Source organism: Pelophylax lessonae, assembly GCF_965119305.1.
Source record: "Pelophylax lessonae genome assembly, chromosome: 3".
Taxonomy (NCBI): domain Eukaryota; kingdom Metazoa; phylum Chordata; class Amphibia; order Anura; family Ranidae; genus Pelophylax; species Pelophylax lessonae.
The window spans coordinates 567,483,087-567,502,019 of NC_138770.1; the positions used below are offsets into that span (position 1 = coordinate 567,483,087).

Sequence of the window (18,933 nt, forward strand, 5' to 3'; positions counted from 1 at the left end):
GTATTGCACTCCCTACTATTCCATAGCAAAATACTTCTCTAAACAGTTCATTGTGAATAGGGATCGACCGATTATTGGTGGGGCCGATTATCGGAGGCAGATATTCACTTTTTTTTGAAGTATCGGTCACAAACTTGCCGATATTGCTTCAAGTGCTTGTACTGGAGTGATGCCTGCAACTACTGACATCACCCCGGTACCGTTTTTTTTTTTTTTTTTGAGGCGATGGTCGGCTTTCTTGTAATAACAACCGATGCAGCTAAGCAGCCCCTCGGCTGTTATCACAAGGAGCGGGATGTTCAGTCACGCCCCCCCCACCCCCTGTTGCCTTTCGCCACTCCGCCCGGGTCTCCCGTCCCTTGGGGAGGCCCGAGCGACCAACCGGCATGTACTCCGGCAGGCAGAAGACGCAAACAGAGCTGGAATCAGCTTTGATCTGAGTTTTCAATTTAGTAACCCAGGAGCGATGCCATGACACAACTTCCAGTTACTGAAGCCTTAGAGGTGACAGGTTTAAAAAAAAAAAAAAAAAGCAGTATTTAAAACAGCCAAACTTGGCGTTTTGAATGCTTTAGGTGCAGAGGAGGGGGATGTTTACATTCCTTGTGACAGCAATAAAAGTGATAAAGATTTTTTTTTTTAAAAAGAGTGTAAAAAAAAAAAAACAAAAACAAAAAAAACACATTATATATGTGCAGAATATCGGCACCTAATATCAGCTACCGGCCTGAAGAGTGGCCAGAGAATGGGTATCAGCCCTGAAAAAACGATATTGGTCGATCCCTAATTGTGAACGTATCTATAGACATGTTTATCTGATGTTACTTTATACATTCAACCTACCTAGAATTCTACATTGACCTTACGTGCCTGAAGCCTACCCTCTTACGATATATTATTATTATTATTATACAGGATTTATATAGCGCCAACAGTTTGCGCAGCGCTTTACAATTTTAGGGAAGACAATACAGTTACAATACAGTTCAATACAGGAGGAAATAGAGGGCCCTGCTCGTTAGAGCGTACAATCTAGAAGGGAGGGTAAAGTGAAACAAAAAGGCAATAACCGTGGGGGATGGGTTGATGGAGAAAATGGAGGTACATTTAGTAGTAGGATAGGCTTCTTTGAAAAGGAGTGTTTTCAGAGATCGCCTAAAAGCTAAAAGGGTGGGAGATAATCGCACAGATAGGGGTAAGGAGTTCCATAGGATTGGAGAGGTTCTGGAAAAGTCATATAAACCCTAATGCTCCCCAAATTTGAAGGTCACTTCTACTGCTTGTATTTTATTCTACTTATTACCATTATATATACTGCCCCCCTCTTCTTTTAAAGCCATATACATAAAGCCATTTTGTTATGTTTTGGAAGAAGAGACAGATTAGAACCCTTGTTTTTTTTTTTTTTTTTTTTTTTTTTTTAATATGGGTCCCATAGGAGACATTTCCTATTACTTTTGTTCTGTGGACCAAACAGGAAGGGAGAGAAGAAAAGTGAAAGTCATCTCCAACAGTGGTCACCACTACAAGTGTCCCCATTAAAAGATTTTCCCTGACTTCCTGCTCTGGTGGCAATGCAAAATTTTGGATTTTCCTTCACCTTGAGTCCTGTGACAGTTGTCACCAAGACAAACAGAGAAGGTGAAACTCTCTGGAGGGAACACAGATCGCAACAACAAACTATCAGATGTTCCCACCCTTCCTTACTCTATCTAAAACTAGATCTTTCAACCAACTAGAAATAGAATTAGCGTAGCCAAAAAAAAAATGGACATTCCTTCTCACTTCTTTATTTTGACAGGCACGTTAGCTTGGGTTTCTGAAGGACGATTTCAAAAATATTTTACTACAGTCCCACCACATAAAAGTCAGAGCATATACTCGGAACTTATGTAAGAGTTGGCTTTAGATAATATTAGATAATTTTTATGCAATCATTTATCACTGAGTAGTCGTACTTAAAGCTGAATTAAATTTCACCCTAAAAGATGAAGTTCCACTCTATGCCCCCTCTTATATTTTTGCCACTTTTTTTGAATTTGGGGTGGCGGATAGGGGGGGGGGGCTACCCGCAGCTACCCGCTCCCAGTTCTGGTCAGAACGATCCACGGAAAGTTCTATGGCCTACCAATCACCCTCCCCCTTTTAGCCTTCTGGGACATGTCACAGGTTCCAGAAGGCTGCACAACCATTTAGAAAGCGCAGCAGGAAGTGTATTTTGATTGGTTTGCGCAAATGTTATTGTGTTTACTAACTACGGGAAAGATTTGTCATTTTTATTTTTTTTATTTTTTACTAGTAATGGCGGCGATATGCGATTTTTTTTGTGGGACTGCGACATTGCGGCGGACAGATCAGACCCCTGACATTTTTGACACTTTTGGGGGTACCAGTGACATTACTACAGTAATCAGTGCTATAAATATGCACTGTTACTGTAATAATGACACTGGCAGGGAAGGGGTTAACACTGTTGGTGATCAAGGGATTAAATATGTGCCTCATGCTTACTGGCGTGTGGGGGGGAGGGGGTTGTGTGACACAGATACAGATCGCAGGTTCAGCTATGCTGAATTCTGTAATCTGTCCCTGTCTGTCACATAGGAGATCCGCCTGCTTTGTTTACACAAGCGGGCGGATTTCCTCACTCGATCCCCGACGATCGGGGAAGAGCGGCGGTGATCAACGCCTCTCCTCCCTTGGCCCGACTACCACTGTGTCTGAATATAGCGGGAGCGAGCCTCCGAGAGAGGGTAGAGTCTGGTGACGTAGGTCTACGTCGCCAGATCTTGACGAGCCACTTTGCCGCAGTACTGTCCATGTAGGCAGTCGGCAAGTGGCTAAACATTTATCAATGTTCGAGCATTTTTACAGCTGAAAAACGCCTCTTAAAACCCACTAGTTCTGGGTTTTTCCCAGTCAGAAAACGCCAATGCCAAAAAACTGCTGATAACAGCCTAAGTGTGCATGGACACATAGGATAACATGCTGGGGAGTTTACTGGCTGCAGAAAAAAAATGTCTGACACCAAAAACAGCCGCTGTAAAAACATCCAGTGTGCATGAGGCCTAAACCTGCTGGTGACCTGAACACCATCAAAGATGTAGTTCGCTTGAGCACACGCTGGACCCCTGGACAGGCGAGTGTCCTTTTATTAGAAGTCAGAAGCTACAGAATTATTGAAATGGTTTTAATACAGGGCAAAGAACTGCTCTGAAAGCTATCTATTGGCAAAATCTACTGTTCTGATTTGGGATAGAGTAAGGAATATGTAAAGGATGATTAAGGATTTACAGGCTGGATTAGGTAAATCTGGCTCTTCAGCTACTACCAGAGAAAAGGGTGCACTGGGCAAGCCCCAACAGAAGGTAGGGATGCACCGATCCGACTTTTTTGGACCCGATACTGATATCTGGCGTTGTGAAATCGCTGATACCGAAACTGATCCAAGGCTACACACAAAGCAAGCGGCTGCAGTACAGAGCAAAGCCGCTGCTTCATGTGTACGGCTCCTCCATTCACAGGCAGAGTGCATCTGATATCACTCCGCCTGTGAGCCGGACCTATACAGGAAGTAGCGGCTCCCATCGCATACTATTACTGCACCTAGTAAGGGATGGCTGAGCCGTTACCAAGCAAAAACAGGATCGGCCAGTGGATCGGTCAATGTTACCGATCCATCTAAAATGGCCATATCCGCGCCGATATCCGATCCGAATATCGGATCGGTGCATCCCTAACAGAAGGAGAACTTTTCTACCATACATTATTTAAAGCGTATGTATAGCCAAAGTATTTTTATTTGGTTTTAAATAGGGTAGAGTCATTTTTGATGCCTGCCCCGGTGGTGGGATTCCGTTTCATATTTCCATTTCATATTCGTACTGAAAACTCAAAAAGGAAAGGAGAGGAAATCTCTATAAATGTGGGGAGGGATTCCCATCTAAAGCTGGAAACAGACTATACAACTTTTGTGGTTTGATTTCCTTTAGATTTATGCCTCGTACACACGCAACGATTGTTGGCCGTGAATTTTCGGCCAACGTCCGATCGGCCGATTGTCGGCTTGTTAGTATGATGCTTCCGACAACCGACTGTGACTTTTCGGCCGAATAAAATCTGGTGTGCAGGCTATAAAATTTTTGTTGGCCGTCAACAGAACGGCCGATTGTTCCTCAGTCAGTACAGATTTCGGCAGACAAAAATCAGATGAGGAAGACTGGGCATGCTCAGAGAAGAAAAAGCACACGAAAAGTAAACCATCACATGACATCACTTCTGCAGTTGGTTGTTGTTGGCCGAAAAAATTTGTGTGCAGTCTAGGCACATTTCAACCAACACGACAGCACTGGACAAAAGACGGCTGATTGGTCGGCCAACAATCGGTGTGTGTGTACGAGGCATAACCTTCAACTATGTAGTGCAAGGGCCTGTCTGATGACATACAATTTGAAAGCATTTAGGTTTGACCTCATTATATGGTTTTGGTAAATCTAAAGGAAAAAATCTAAAGGAAATTGTATAGTGTGTGTCCAGCTTTAAACAGCTGACACCAGATAATGTAACCCAATTGGATGGTTTTCCCTTACTTCTTGCTTTGGCGACAACTTTTGTATTTCCCCTTATTTTCTGTGACAACAGTTAGCAGGTCGAATGCAGAGGACACATCTTCCCAGCAGAGGTGCACACAGCAATAAAAACTTGACAGAGGGTCTAATCATCGACCCACTGTGTCAGCTATAAAAAAAAAAAAAAAAAGTTTTGCTTTTCATTGTCTTTAGAAGCATGCAAGGTTACCTTCACTACAGCGCATCCATCTGCAAAACGAGCAAGTTTGCCAGAAGCAATTTCCAACTTTCTGTATAGATTAAAAATAAAAAAAAATTAGGAAGTCAGCATACATTTACACAATGTGATATTCTTTATATGATGTGCAATAGAGCTATTAGAGCAGCAAAGTCATTTGTTAACCAGCACAATGATCTGCATGTCATCAGTAAGATTTCCTGTGTTCATTTGGGTTTTCTCTAATATACAGGTAGGTACAGTGAATCCGGAAAGTATTTACAGTGCTTCCACATTTTATGTTAAAGCCTTATTCCAAAATTGATTAAATTCACTATTTTCCGCAAAATTCTACAAATAATACCCCATAACGACAACGCAAAATTAGTTTGTTTGGAATCTTTGCAAATTTAATAAAAACAAAAAACTATAAGACCCGGTCCACACTAGCGCGACTTGTCAGCCTGACAGGTCGCCATAGGTCGCCTGGCATAGAGAAGCTGTGGACCCGTTCTAATAGGAGCGACACAATTCGCTCCGACTTAGAAAAAGGGTCCGGAGCTTCTTTGGGGCGACCTGGAGCGACCTGCATTGACTTCAATGTTATGAAGTCCGTGCCGGCCGCTCCGAGGTCATGGTGTGAGCAGTGTGTCACACTAGCGCGACTTGTCAGGAGACTTGTCAGCCTGACAAGTCGCGCTCCCTCGCGGTCCATTGACCGATACAGGACCCGTTCTAATAGGAGCGACACAAGTCACTCCGACTAAGAAAAAGGGTCCTGTACTACTTGGGGGCGACATCGGAGCGACTTGCATAGACTTCCATTATGTGAAGTCCCTGCAAGTCGCTACAAAGTCATGGTGCAATGTAATCCCGAAGTAGTAAGGAGTCGTGTCGCCTCAGTGTGAACCGACTCTTACATAAGTATTCACAGCTTTTGCCATGACACTCAAAATTTAGCTCAGGTGCATCCTGTTTGCACTGATCATCCTGATCAACAACTTGATTGATTGGAGTCCACCTGCGGTAAATCCAGTTGATCGGAAACGATTTAGAAAGGCACACATCTGTCTATATAAGGCTTCATTCACACTAATGCGTTTTTTTTTCATGCTTTCTGTAGCAACGTATTTCATTTTTTTTTTTTAACATGGGTTCCTATGGAATACATTCACATCAATGCATTTTTGTGCCTCTGTGTTTTGGAAAGGGTCAGGGACTTTTTTTCCTGCAAAATGCCGCATTTTGCATGTATTAGACTTCAATGGGCATACATTAAAAACACACGTCCTGCGTTTTTTACGCGTTTTGCATTATTTAATCTTCCCAACAACAAATTAGCCAAATAATTAAAAAAAAAAAATATCAAAATCGTGTGCCCGAAAAACACAGAAAGCACAGCAAAAAGCACTGCTGAAACGCTCAAAAGCAACATGCATAGGTGTAAATCAAGCCTAAGGTCCCACGGTTAACAGTGCATGTCAGAGCACAAACCAAGCCATGAAGTCTTTATCATCCATAAATGGAAGAAGTTTGGAACCACCAGGACTCTTCCTAGAGCGGGCCGCCTGGCAAGACAGAGATCAGGGGAAAAGGGAGGTGACCAAGAACCTGATGGTCCCTCTGACAGACCTCCAGCATTTCTCTGTGGAGAGAGGAGAACCTTCCAGAAGAACAACTATCTCTGCAGCACTCCACCAATCAGCCCTGTATGGTAGAGAGGGGCCAGACAGAAGCCACTCTTCAGTAACAGGCACATGACAGGTAAATATGAGGGATGATATTAATAATGGAGCTATGGATGAGGCAGAATCCCTATGGGTAGAGCTTCAAAGGGAAGGCACGGTGGGGAAGGTAATATTGGGCGTATGCTATAGACCCCCCAACCAGAGGGAGGAGGGTGAGGCGGCCCTCCTTTTACAGATAGGATTGGCAGCAAGGATGGGAAATGTCATTATAATGGGGGACTTTAATTATCCAGATATAGACTGGGCAGAAGGAACCGCGCACTCAGCCAAGGCTAGGCAGTTCCTAAATGTTTTACAGGACAATTTTATGGGTCAGATGGTGAATGCACCGACAAGAAACAATGCGGTACTTGACCTACTGATTACCAACGATACAGACCTGATCACGGATATAGAAATACGGGACAACTTAGGAAACAGTGACCATAGGTCAATAAGTTTCAGTATTAATTACAGTAATAGGAAGCTGAGGGGTAATATAAGGACACTGAATTTCAAAAGAGCCAATTTCCCAAAGCTGCGCTCGCTGCTAGAAAATATCAATTGGGATAGAACCCTGGAAACAAAGAACACGGAGGAAAAATGGGAGTGCTTCAAGAGCATACTAAACAGGGGGATTGGCCAGTGCATTCCAAAGGGAAATAAATTTAAAAGAGCAAAAATAAACCCTGGATGGCTAAACTCCAACATAAAAATGTATATTAGTGCTAAAGAAAAGGCCTTCAAAAAATACAAGACTGAGGGGTCATTGGCAGCATTTAAGCATTACAAAGAGTGTAATAAGAAATGTAAAGACGAAATCAGGGCGGCTAAAATAGAACACGAGAGACATATAGCGGAGGAGAGTAAAAAGAACCCCAAGAAGTTCTTTAAGTATATAAACAGTAAGAAAGCGAGGCCAGAACACGTTGGCCCCTTAAAAGATGATAAGGGAAATATGGCCACTGAGGACAGAGAAAAGGCGGAAGTGTTAAATAATTTCTTCTCTTCAGTCTTCACAAAAGAATCGGGGGGCTACACAAACCCAGCTTGTAAGGCCAATAATACACCTCAGAAAGTGCCGCCATGGTTAACAGAAGATAGACTTAGAGCTAAACTAGAGAAACTTAACATAAATAAATCCCCGGGACCGGATGGCTTGCACCCGAGGGTTCTTAATGAGCTCAGCCAGGTGATTGCCAGACCATTATTCTTGATCTTTAAGGATAGTTTACAGACGGGTATGGTGCCAGCTGATTGGAAAAAAGCCAACGTGGTACCAATATTTAAAAAGGGGCCGAGATATATCCCGGGTAACTATAGGCCGGTCAGCCTAACATCAGTAGTCTGCAAAATTTTGGAGGGGATGATAAGGGACCACATACAAGACTTTAGTAATGAAAACGGTATTATAAGTAGTAATCAGCATGGATTCATGAAAAATCGTTCGTGCCAAACCAATCTATTAACCTTCTATGATGAAGTGAGCTGCTACCTAGATAAAGGTAAGCCTGTGGATGTGGTGTATCTGGACTTTGCAAAGGCCTTTGACACCATTCCGCACAAACGCTTACTGTACAAACTAAGGAAGGTAGGTATGGACCATAAGGTGAGTACCTGGATAGAGAACTGGCTCCAGGGGAGAGTACAGAGGGTGGTGATTAATGGGGAGTACTCGGATTGGGCGGGTGTGGAAAGTGGGGTCCCCCAGGGTTCTGTCCTGGGACCAATCCTGTTTAATTTATTCATAAATGATCTAGAGGAGGGGATATCTAGTGCAATCTCAGTATTTGCAGATGATACTAAACTAGGCATGCCAATATCTTCTATGCAGGATGTGGAAATCTTGCAAGCAGACCTGAACAAAATAACGGGGTGGGCAACTACATGGCAGATGAGATTTAATGTAGAAAAATGTAAAGTAATGCACTTGGGGGCCAGAAACCAGAAAGCAAGCTACTCACTAGGGGGGGAACCTCTGGGTGAGTCTAGGATGGAAAGGGACCTGGGGGTACTGGTAGACAACAAGCTTGGCAGTGGCATGCAATGCCAAGCCGCCGCAAGCAAAGCCAACAGAATACTGGGATGTATAAAAAAGGGGATTCACTCCAGAAATAAAGAGATTATTCTTCCACTCTACAAGACTCTGGTCCGGCCACATCTGGAGTATGCTGTCCAGTTCTGGGCACCGGTCCTCAGGAAGGATGTGCTGGAACTGGAGAAAGTCCAGAGAAGGGCAACAAAAATAATTAGGGGAATGGAGGACATCAGCTATGAGGAAAGACTACAAGCACTGAACCTATTCTCTCTGGAGAAGAGACAATTGAGGGGGGATATGATATCAATGTACAAATACTGTACTGGCATCCCTAGCATAAGGAACAAACTATTCAGAGTAAGGGAATACAATAAGACACGTGGCCACTCACTAAAACTTGAGGAAAGGCGGTTTAACCTTAAAGTGCGTAAGGGGTTCTTCACTGTAAGAGCGGTAAGGATGTGGAATTCTCTTCCACAAGCAGTCGTATCAGCAGGGAGCATTGATAGTTTCAAAAAACCATTGGATGGACACCTTAAAGACCACAACATACAGGGGTATACAATGTATGGTTAAAAGCAAACACACACACACATCATAGGTTGAACTGGATGGACTGATGTCTTTTTTCAACCTCACTAACTATGTAACTATGTAACGGACCACACTAAGCAGGAGAGAACACCGTTGTCGTTTTCTAGCTATGCTGGGAACTCAGTGTACTCTCCTCCGATGATCTGACTTGTCATGACATGCCCCCGCTGCACAGCCATTCACTGGGAAGCTCAGTGTGCTGCTGCTTCTCTCCCCCCCCCCCCCCAGCTCTTATGCAGCTGAGATCAGAGGGAATGTGATCACATAAAAAAAGGTTTATAATTTTCTTATAGAAAAATGCAATATATTGCGCTAGAACAAATAATAATAAGCAAGCACAGGAATGATATATATATATATCCAATAGCTGGATTTTGAACTGCTAGCACTACACCCTATTGGTGAGGGATAATACAAATGTTCACATAAAAAAGCAGCGCTCAAAGAAGAAGTGCTCCAGAAGTGTTCCTCCCGTGAGAAAGTTCCAATAGGTCCACCACCAAGAGAAGCCACAGACAGCCTTTTACCAGATGTATATATATGGGTAACAGCCTTTTAAACTGAATGGGTTGTTTTACAAGGCGATCCTTTACAATCACTTCAAGGGCTTGTGCATGCGGTGACTTCATGTTGGGTTCTTACTGGCAGCAAGATCCTGTGTGCAAAGCTGTCTGTATTCATGTGACGCTTGTGCCATTTACATGCCTACAGCATTAGGGACCCTACTGAATGCCCCCGCTGTTCAAGGATGACTGCTCCACATTAACATTATGTAGCCATGTCAGCACTGAATGAGTCATCCATGCAGCACCTATGCATGCACAGAATGACCCCAGCCATCTCTGAATGACAGAAGGCTCAGCTCATTCTACAAAAGAGCCGCATGAATTACTTTTTCATGGCCGACATTTACATTTTATTCCTTTTTGATCAGCAGTGGAGATGCCGCTGATCACACAATGTTGATGTTTATAGGTCAACCAATAAGGTCCATGTATGCTGCAAGGTATACACATGTAAATGTTCATACAAACATTTACACCTGTACTGTGTCAAATAAAGCGCTTGCACAGGACCTCAGATTTTTTTTAAGTTTTGGTTTATGCAGCAGTGTAAATGGGCCTAAAACATACAATACTGCTGCATTCAGCTCTGTATAAATTATCGTTCTTAACGCAGAAACTTGGATGCCCATCTTTAGCTCTTCTGTCACCCAGAGTCAGCTTATAGCGAGTTATTGCCTACTGTCAGCTGAAGTCAGAGACCAGCTTCAGGCTCTGGAAGCCTACGAGGACCATATTGTCGGGATCCACACAGACATTTGCCTTGGGCTCTCAGTGTGAGGCTAAAGGTCCATACACACGATACGAATATCGGAAGTAAAATTTTGCCCGACTAATGATCTGACGATTTTCGGATTGTTAGTATAGTGCTTTTGACAGCCGATTACGGATTTTCGGACAACAAAAACTGGATGTGCAGGCTATAAACTTTTTATCGTACGTCAACACAACATCCGATTTTCGCTTAATTAGTACAGATTTCGTCTGAAAAAAATCTTAAGAGCAAGACTATGCATGCTCAGAGAGAAAGAACACATACAAAGCAATCCAACACATGACATCACTTCTGAAGTAGAATTCTGTCATACAGGAAAATTCGTATGAAAATAACCTCTTCACTTTCCACATCAGACTAGCACACAAAAATCGGCCGACAGATCGTTCGATAATCTGATCGTGTGTACAGGGCTTAAAGGTGGATACACTCTCATGCCACATATACTTTATTTATTTAGAGCTATCCCACTGGCTTTTACTCAAGATCAATTGAACAGACTCCAAAAAACACTTAACTCATTTATATGGAATGGTAAACACCCGAGAGTCCACCGATCCACTTTGTATGCTCCAACGTGCTCAGCTGGTTTGGGTGCTCCTGACATAAAAAGGTATTACAAGGCCACTATTCTAGACCAATCCAAATATTGGTGGACTCATTCAAAGCAACATAGGTGGCTTCAGATCGAGCAAGAAGTACTGGATTGCCCACCTAAGCACATGCTTGCAGCTCTATGGCTACAATTACAGCCGTCAAAATTTCCCCTATCCTCAGTTAATGCGACTATCCGAGTCTGGCAATCCATTTTACAAATGTCTCAGGGCATCTCCGCAACAACTCTTAAGCTACTACCACTGCAAGCTTTAACCTTACTATGTCAGGACCTAGGGATCGACGCTTGGGTGACTACCGGTCTAACCTCGATTGGAGACTTATACAACCAAGGCCAGCTATCCACCTTCTCTGTACTACAAACCAAGTCTCATATACCAAATAAAGACTTCTTTAAATATCTGCGTATTCGGCACTCTTTGGAAAAAAACCTGTGGTCTTCCTCGCCACTTCCACTACAGATTATTCAAAACCATCTACAACCATCTAAATCCCGCAGAGGGATCTCCTTTTTTTATAAGCTGTTGGCAAATGGATCGGATCAGCAAAAACTTCCTTCCATGGACAAATGGGAACACCTTCTAAATTTCACGGAAGACACCAAAGGGTGGCACCAAGCTATGAGATACCCTCTAAAATTCTCCAAATGTTTGTCACATTGGGAATCGGCTCTTAAAATTCTCCATTTTTGGTATTACACACCAGAAAAATTGTCACGCATCTTCCCAACACAATCGAATCGTTGCTGGAGGGAATGTGGACAATTCGGATCGGCATCGCATATTTGGTGGTACTGCCACGAGATCACTGCATTCTGGAGAGCAATTGACTCGCTCATCAAACAAACTACAGGACAACAGATTTCATTGGAGCCGCAGACTGCCCTACTGGGAGTGGGGCTTCATAACTGGCACATAGACTTCCACCATGTCATCACACACATCTTGATAGCGGCACGATTGGCGATAGCCAGAAATTGGAAATCCCGCCACACGCCTACATTGCGACAGTGTATACTTATTATAAACCAAAACATGCATATGGAATACATGTTTGCGAAGGCTCACTACAGCCTAACAAAATTCTTCACATGGTGGAGCCATTGGCTTAGAAATCCCGATAGTAGTTTGGACATCACATAAACTTTACAGCTCTCCCTCCTGGTCCCTTGAACGGCAAGCACGTGAAATTCCTTAACCAATGCTGCCTACCTTCCCACTGTAGTTGTTTCCAAATCTATTGAGAATATATCAATCTTTATAGCAAAGCTCCTGCCTATGATTTACTCATACCATACAAAGGATACCCTCGTCTGGAAGTGCTCTAACTTATCTTTTTGGAGCTCATATGTGACTCTTCCATTACACCCACCGTTGAGACCATATTTTTCTTTTTCTTTTTCTGGTTTCTAGTTTAAACCAACACGTTTGCCAATGTATGTTATTATTCAATTGTTGTTGTACATGATCTTTATTGGACATACTTTGTAATTGTTTTATGTAGTCATGTTGACTTCTTGTTATACTCAGTTGTTATATGCTACTGAATTGATAAACAAAATAAAAATTACAAGTTGGAAAAAAAAAAAAAAAAAAAAAAAAAAAAAAAAGGTGGATACACACCATACAACTTTTGTTATTTCTTTTAGATTTACCTTTTCTATGTAGTACAAGGGCCTGCCTGATTGCATACAAAATTGAAAGTGTTTAGGTTTGACCTCATATTTTATGGTTTTGGTAAGTCTAAAGGAAAAAAAATCTAAAGAAAATTGTATAGTGTGTATCCAGCTTAAGAGGGCCAGAGTCAGGTGCCCCTGCTCCCTCTATGGTGAGTGCTGGAGGGATACAGCAGGGAGCGGTAACTGACAGTCACCGCTCTCTGCTCCGAGCAGGCAGAGAACTGAATGATCAGGAGTCATGTGATCACTCAGTTCGGTCTCAGGGACAGCTGCAGCATACAGGGGAGTAGAGGTCTGTTTTATAAACCCTGAAGTTCTCCTTTAAATCTTTGTGAACTGAGCACAAAGGGGTCCAGTCACTAAGAAATAAATATCACATGAATTAACGGAGGTAAAAAAAAAAAAAAAACAAATGCATTATTTATCTCAAAAGAAGCCAATTCACTAAAAAGCATGATTTAACAAATGCGTCAATTTTTGTTTTGCGATATACATGATATTACCGAAAATTTGGGACGCCTGCCATTACACACACATGAACTTTAATGGCATCCCAGTCTTAGTCCGTAGGGTTCAATATTGAGTTGGCCCACTCTGTGCAGCTATAACAGCTTCAACCCTTCTGGGAAGGCTGTCACAAGGATTAGGAGCGTGTCTATGGGAACCCGCCACCCATAAAAGTGATCCCATGGCGAATCCACTGCTGGGACCACTTTTATGTGAAAGAGGCCTGCCGCCCTGTAAGAAAATACAGAGGTTATGCCAGCTATCTGCCACAACCCCAGTATTTAACGTCAATGTACCGAAGTAAAACTGCGGCAGGCGGTCCGGAATTGGTTAAAGGGATGAGGTGACAACCCTAGCCTGAACCCATCCCTAAGTGACAGATCTTTAGGAATCTGACCTTTTTTTTTTTCAAACTATTTTCTAACCGTGAATGGCCAGCATTAATGAATTCATCCCTCAATTTAAACTTTCTTTTTCTTTGCTTTTGAACGCCAGGGACGTTCCCAGGGAAAGGCCAGTAAAAGTGCAGCTTTTTTCCCCATTTTGGATAGCGTAAGGAAGGGTTATAAACCCTTTTTGTTTTGTTGCTGTGTTCCGTCGGGGAGATTTCCCTTCACTGCCTGTCCCATATCCAAAACAGGAAGTGAGAGGAAATCCCTCCCAAGGTTGTCACCAGAACTAGTGTCCCCATTGGAAGATTTTCTCTATGACAGTTATGGTGACAACCCAAAATGTGGGATTTTCTTTCACTGCTGTCAATAATAATGACAGAAATAGAGAGGGGGTGAATCTCCCTAATGGGGGCACAGAGAGCAATACCAACTGACAGAGGGGGGTCTAATCCCTCCACTCTATCTACAACTAGAATAAATGTTTGTCCTTTAGTTACAGTCTCTCCCCTCTAGCTGCCTGTTATTATATGGAGAAGAAGCAGCATGCCCCCTGGACAGGTCCTGAGCCCCACGTGTATCCCTCCCCCTCCTCCATACATTACCTCTCCCCCACATCCACACACACTGAGCCGCTGGCTGCTCGGCTGATGTTATCCAGACGTGACCGGGGCCACAGCAGCGCCGATCGCCGGGTCCCGCACCGGGCTGCACCCCACGTCCTCCACAATAGCCCGGTCATTACTTCGGACCGGCATCTCCAGGAGGCGGCCATGACACCTGTCATCCAGCACGCAGCGCGGATGCCTATTGGCTAAGCCGCCGGATACGTCAGCACGCCCACAGAAAGAAAGCTCCTGTTTCGATTCTCAGACTTGTGGGAGGGGTCCCAGAGGTAACATGACGAGCTGCCCCGCCTACCAGGGATAACATGTACAGCCACTAGAGGGCGGCGGAGAGGTGAACTGTCAATGGATGGGATGGAAACAAAAGCTAAACTGTGCATGGAGCTTTCATCGCTGACTTTGAGGGATCTTCTTCACCACTTCTGGACTGGAAGGATTTGCCCCCTTATTGACCAGGCCATATTTTGCATTTTGGCACTGTGTTAATTTAACGGACAATTGCGCGGTCGTGCGACGCTGTACCTAAATGACATTGATGTCCTTTTTTCCCACAAACAGATCTTTCTTTTGGTGGTATTTGATGCCGTCTGCAATTTTTATTTTTTGCGCTATAATAAAAAAAAAGAGCGTCAATTCTGGAAAAAAAAAAAAAAAACAATATTTTTCACTTTCTGCTATATAACATTCCCCCCAAAATAAAAAAAAATTAAAAATCAATTTTTTTCATCATTTTAGACCAATTTGTATTCTGCTACATATTTTTGGTAAAAAAAAAAAAATCACAATAACCGTATTTTGATTGGTTTGCGCAAAAGTTATATCTGCAAATTAGGGGTAAGATTTATGTCATTTTTATTTATTTATTTATTTTTTTTACTAGTAATGGAGGTGATCAGCACTTTTTAGGGGGACTGCGACATTGTGGCGGACAGATCAGACCCCTAACTGACATTTTTGACACTTTTGGGGGAACCAGTGACATTACCACAGAAATCAGTGCTATAAATATGCACTGTTAGTGTTCTAACGACACTGGCAGGGAAGGGGTTAACCCAGGGGTGATCAAAGGGTTAAGTGTGAGCCTAGGGGAGTGTTTTCTATCTGTATGAGGGAGGGACTTGTGGAATCAACACCACAGAGACCTGTGCTCCTAAATAGGTGGATCACAGGCGCTCTGTGTTCATTTCAAAGAGAACAATGGTCTGCTGTGTTTACTACAGCAGACCGTCCTTCTCTCTTCATGGGGAGCGATCGTGGGTGGCCCTTAGGGAATTGCGGCCATTGATCCCATTGATCAGCTTCCCTGCTACCTAATGGGGGAGGGCGCACACCTCTGGCGGCGCTCCCGCAAACCCACACAGGTACAGCGGTTCGCGCAGCTGAGCCAGCCTGCTGCAGAATATCTGCAGCGGGCGGTTGACAGTTGGTTAACCACTTGACATCCTTAAGTTTTACCCCCCCCCCTTTATGACCAGGCCATTTTTTGAGATACAGCACTGCGTTACTTTAACTGACATTTGCACGGTCATGCAACAATGTACCCAAATAAAATTTATGTCATTTCTTTCCACACAAATAGAGCTTTCTTTTGGTGTTTTTTTTTTTTGCGCAAGAAACAAAAAAAGGCCGACAATTTTGAATAAAAAATATATATTTTTTTTACTTTCTGCTATAAAACACGTCAAATAAAAAAATGTAAAAAATCAAGTGACAATTGTGCGGTCGTGCGACGCTGTACCCAAATAAAATTGATGTAATTTTTTCCCACAAATAGAGCTTTCTTTTGGTGGTGTTTGTTCACCTGTGCGATTTTTATTTTTTGATAAACCAAAAGTGAAAAAACAAATAAATAAAATTGATAACAAATATGTGCAACACCAGCAGCGCAATGAGCCACTGATATAACAATATAGTGACTCTTAGCCCCGGTTCACACTACTGCGTGTGCGGGGTTCGCATGTAATGTTGGAGCGCACTGCTCCGACATTACATGCGATCAGCTGTGCGGTGCGAGTTTAGCCATACAGTTTGTATGGCTAAATTCGCATCGCACCCGCAGCAAACACGCACAGGAGGCATTTTTGCTGCCGCATCAGGATCGGATCGCACAGCGGTTCACACTTGTGCGATCCGATCCTGTGCGAACTGCACGATCGCACTGCGATATGCAATCAAACTGGGGATGTCGTTAAGATTACATTGACACCCCCAGCGGATCGCATATGGCAGTGTGAACTGCCGGGGGTGCGTGTGCGATGCGGGAACAGGCTGCGAGTTCGCAGCCTTCCCGCATCGCATCAGTGTGAACCGAGCCTTAAATTGTGAAAAAATGTGAAAAAAAACTATGTAAATATATACATATAAAAAACTAATAATTCTAGTGAGCACATAAAGTTTCCAACTAATAGTGAGTCCAGTGAATGTTGATTGAATACACAGTGCAACCAGTGAATGCTGATTCAATACATCACCACAAAACTCCACCACCACTGTGTGACAACACACCCCACTCCCATGTGTGTGATAATGTTACCACTCAAACATTTATTTAAATCTGCTACAAACCACTCACATAGTACAAGCTTCATAGATATATATTGACCGAAAGGATCGATCACCCTGAGATCTCACCACCTCCACGCTGGCTGCATATCATATGGGAATCGTCTCTCGTTCAGATTACTGTCAGTCCGGTTGCCGCATAGCCACGCCCTCCCTTGTTTTTGTGTATATATATATATATATATATATATATATATATATATATATATATATATATATTTACATTTATCTTTCACATATTTTCACAATTTTAGAGTCACTATATTGTTATATCAGTGGCTCATTGCGCTGCTGGTGTTGCACATATTTGTTATCAATTTATTTATGTGTTTTTTCACTTGTGATTTATTGGTTTAATTTTAAAGCCATGGCATATATTCTGGTATCGTATTAAATAGCACGGGAGATCAGCTATTTATTTTTAGGTTTTTCGTTTTTCGATATAAAAAAAAAGGCAGACGATTTTGAAAAAATATATAATTTTTTACTTTCTGCTATAAAACATATCCAATAATTTTTTTTTAAAAAATAAATTTTCTTCAAAAAATTTAGGCCAATATGTTATTTTTCTACAATTTTGTTAAAAAATAAAAAAAATCTAAATATATATATTGATTGGTTTGTGCAAAATTTATAGAGTCTAGAAACTATATATTTATGGAATTTTTATATATTTATTTATTTATGTTTATGCTAGTAATGGCAGCGATCAGCGACTTATAGCGGGACTGTGATATTGCGGTGGACAATCAGACACTAACTGCCACTTTTGACACTTTTTGGGAAACAGAGACACTAATACCATGATCAGTGCTAAAAATATGCACTGTCACTGTACTAATGACACTGGCTGGGAGGGAGTTAACCTCAGGGGCAATCAAAGGGATAACTGTGTGCCTAGCCAGTGTTTTTGACATGTGTATGCTGCTTTTACTAAGGGAAGAGATGGATTGTGTTCCTTGCTTTGCAGGGACACAGAATCCATCCCTTCCCCCCTGTCAGAATGGAGATCTGCCTTGTTCACATAGGCAGATCTCTGTTCTGTGTGTTGTAACAACGATCGGTGGGTGCCGGCCGACATTCAGTGCTCGGCACCAACAGATCGGCTTCTGCTGTGAATAATCACAGCAGCAGCCGGCCGGCAGCATGAGAGCCCCCTGCAGGCGGAAGGGCAGATTTATGGATACATATGTGATCCTGCACAGGAGGGCCACCCTGTAGCAGTAAATCTGCTATAGGGCAGTCCTGAACTGGTTAATTTAAAGCCCAACTCCAAAAAAAAGATATGGTCCTGCATTGCTAAAGCCTAATGCACACAGAAGTTTAGCAGATTCTGTACTGAGGTGTGAAATCCCCTGCACTTTCTGGTGCCAAAGCAGCCACACATGCTGCATATACAAGTAAATGGCTGAACATAGTCATGCTCAGGTGAAACATCAGACTTTACCCACTCTTGCTCATGAGCACAAAAGTGGTGCAATTACAGAGGAGCCCCGGACGCGCATGTATGGGTAGATGCCAATGTACACGCCATTTATGTTTACCCCCCACCACCATTTATTCAAGCACAGCTATAAACAGCCATTCATTTGTAGTGCTGGTTGTATGTGCATACCTCCCAACTTTTAGAGATGGGAACGGGGGAGACCTATTAGCAAAAGTATGTAGGCATAGGACACACCCCCTGCCATGCCCCCTTAAAGGAGAATTATACAAAAATATTAGTTAACCACTTAACCCCCGGAAGAATTTTGCCCCCTTCCTGACCAGGGCCTTTTTTGCGATTCGGCACTGCGTGACTTTAACAGACAATTGCGCGGTCGTGTGATGCTGTACCTAAACGAATTTGACGTCCTTTTTTTCCCACAAACAGAGCTTTCTTTTGATGGTATTTGATCACCTGTGCGATTTTTACTTTTTGCACTATAAACAAAAAAAGAGCGACAATTTTGCAAAAATAACAATATTTTTCACATTTTATTATATTAAATTCCCCACTAAAAAATTAAAAAATCAACATTTTTTAACATTTTAGGCCAATTTGTTTTATGCTACATATGCTTGGTAAAAAAAA

General features: G+C 42.7%; 1 protein-coding gene across 1 annotated transcript in view; it reads right to left on the reverse strand.

Annotated features, from left to right (window-relative positions):
- PNPT1 (polyribonucleotide nucleotidyltransferase 1) overlaps positions 1–14,486 on the reverse strand; it is a 130,898-nt gene extending 116,412 nt beyond the window's left edge. Inside the window, exons 1-2 of the mRNA XM_082251797.1 lie at positions 14,277–14,486; positions 4,798–4,858 (exon numbers count right to left, since the gene is read on the reverse strand). Of these exons, the coding sequence (XP_082107923.1) occupies positions 4,798–4,858; positions 14,277–14,458 (243 nt within the window). The 5' untranslated portion in view covers positions 14,459–14,486. The remainder of the gene's footprint in view (positions 1–4,797; positions 4,859–14,276) is intronic.
- Between the last annotated feature and the right edge of the window lie 4,447 nt (positions 14,487–18,933).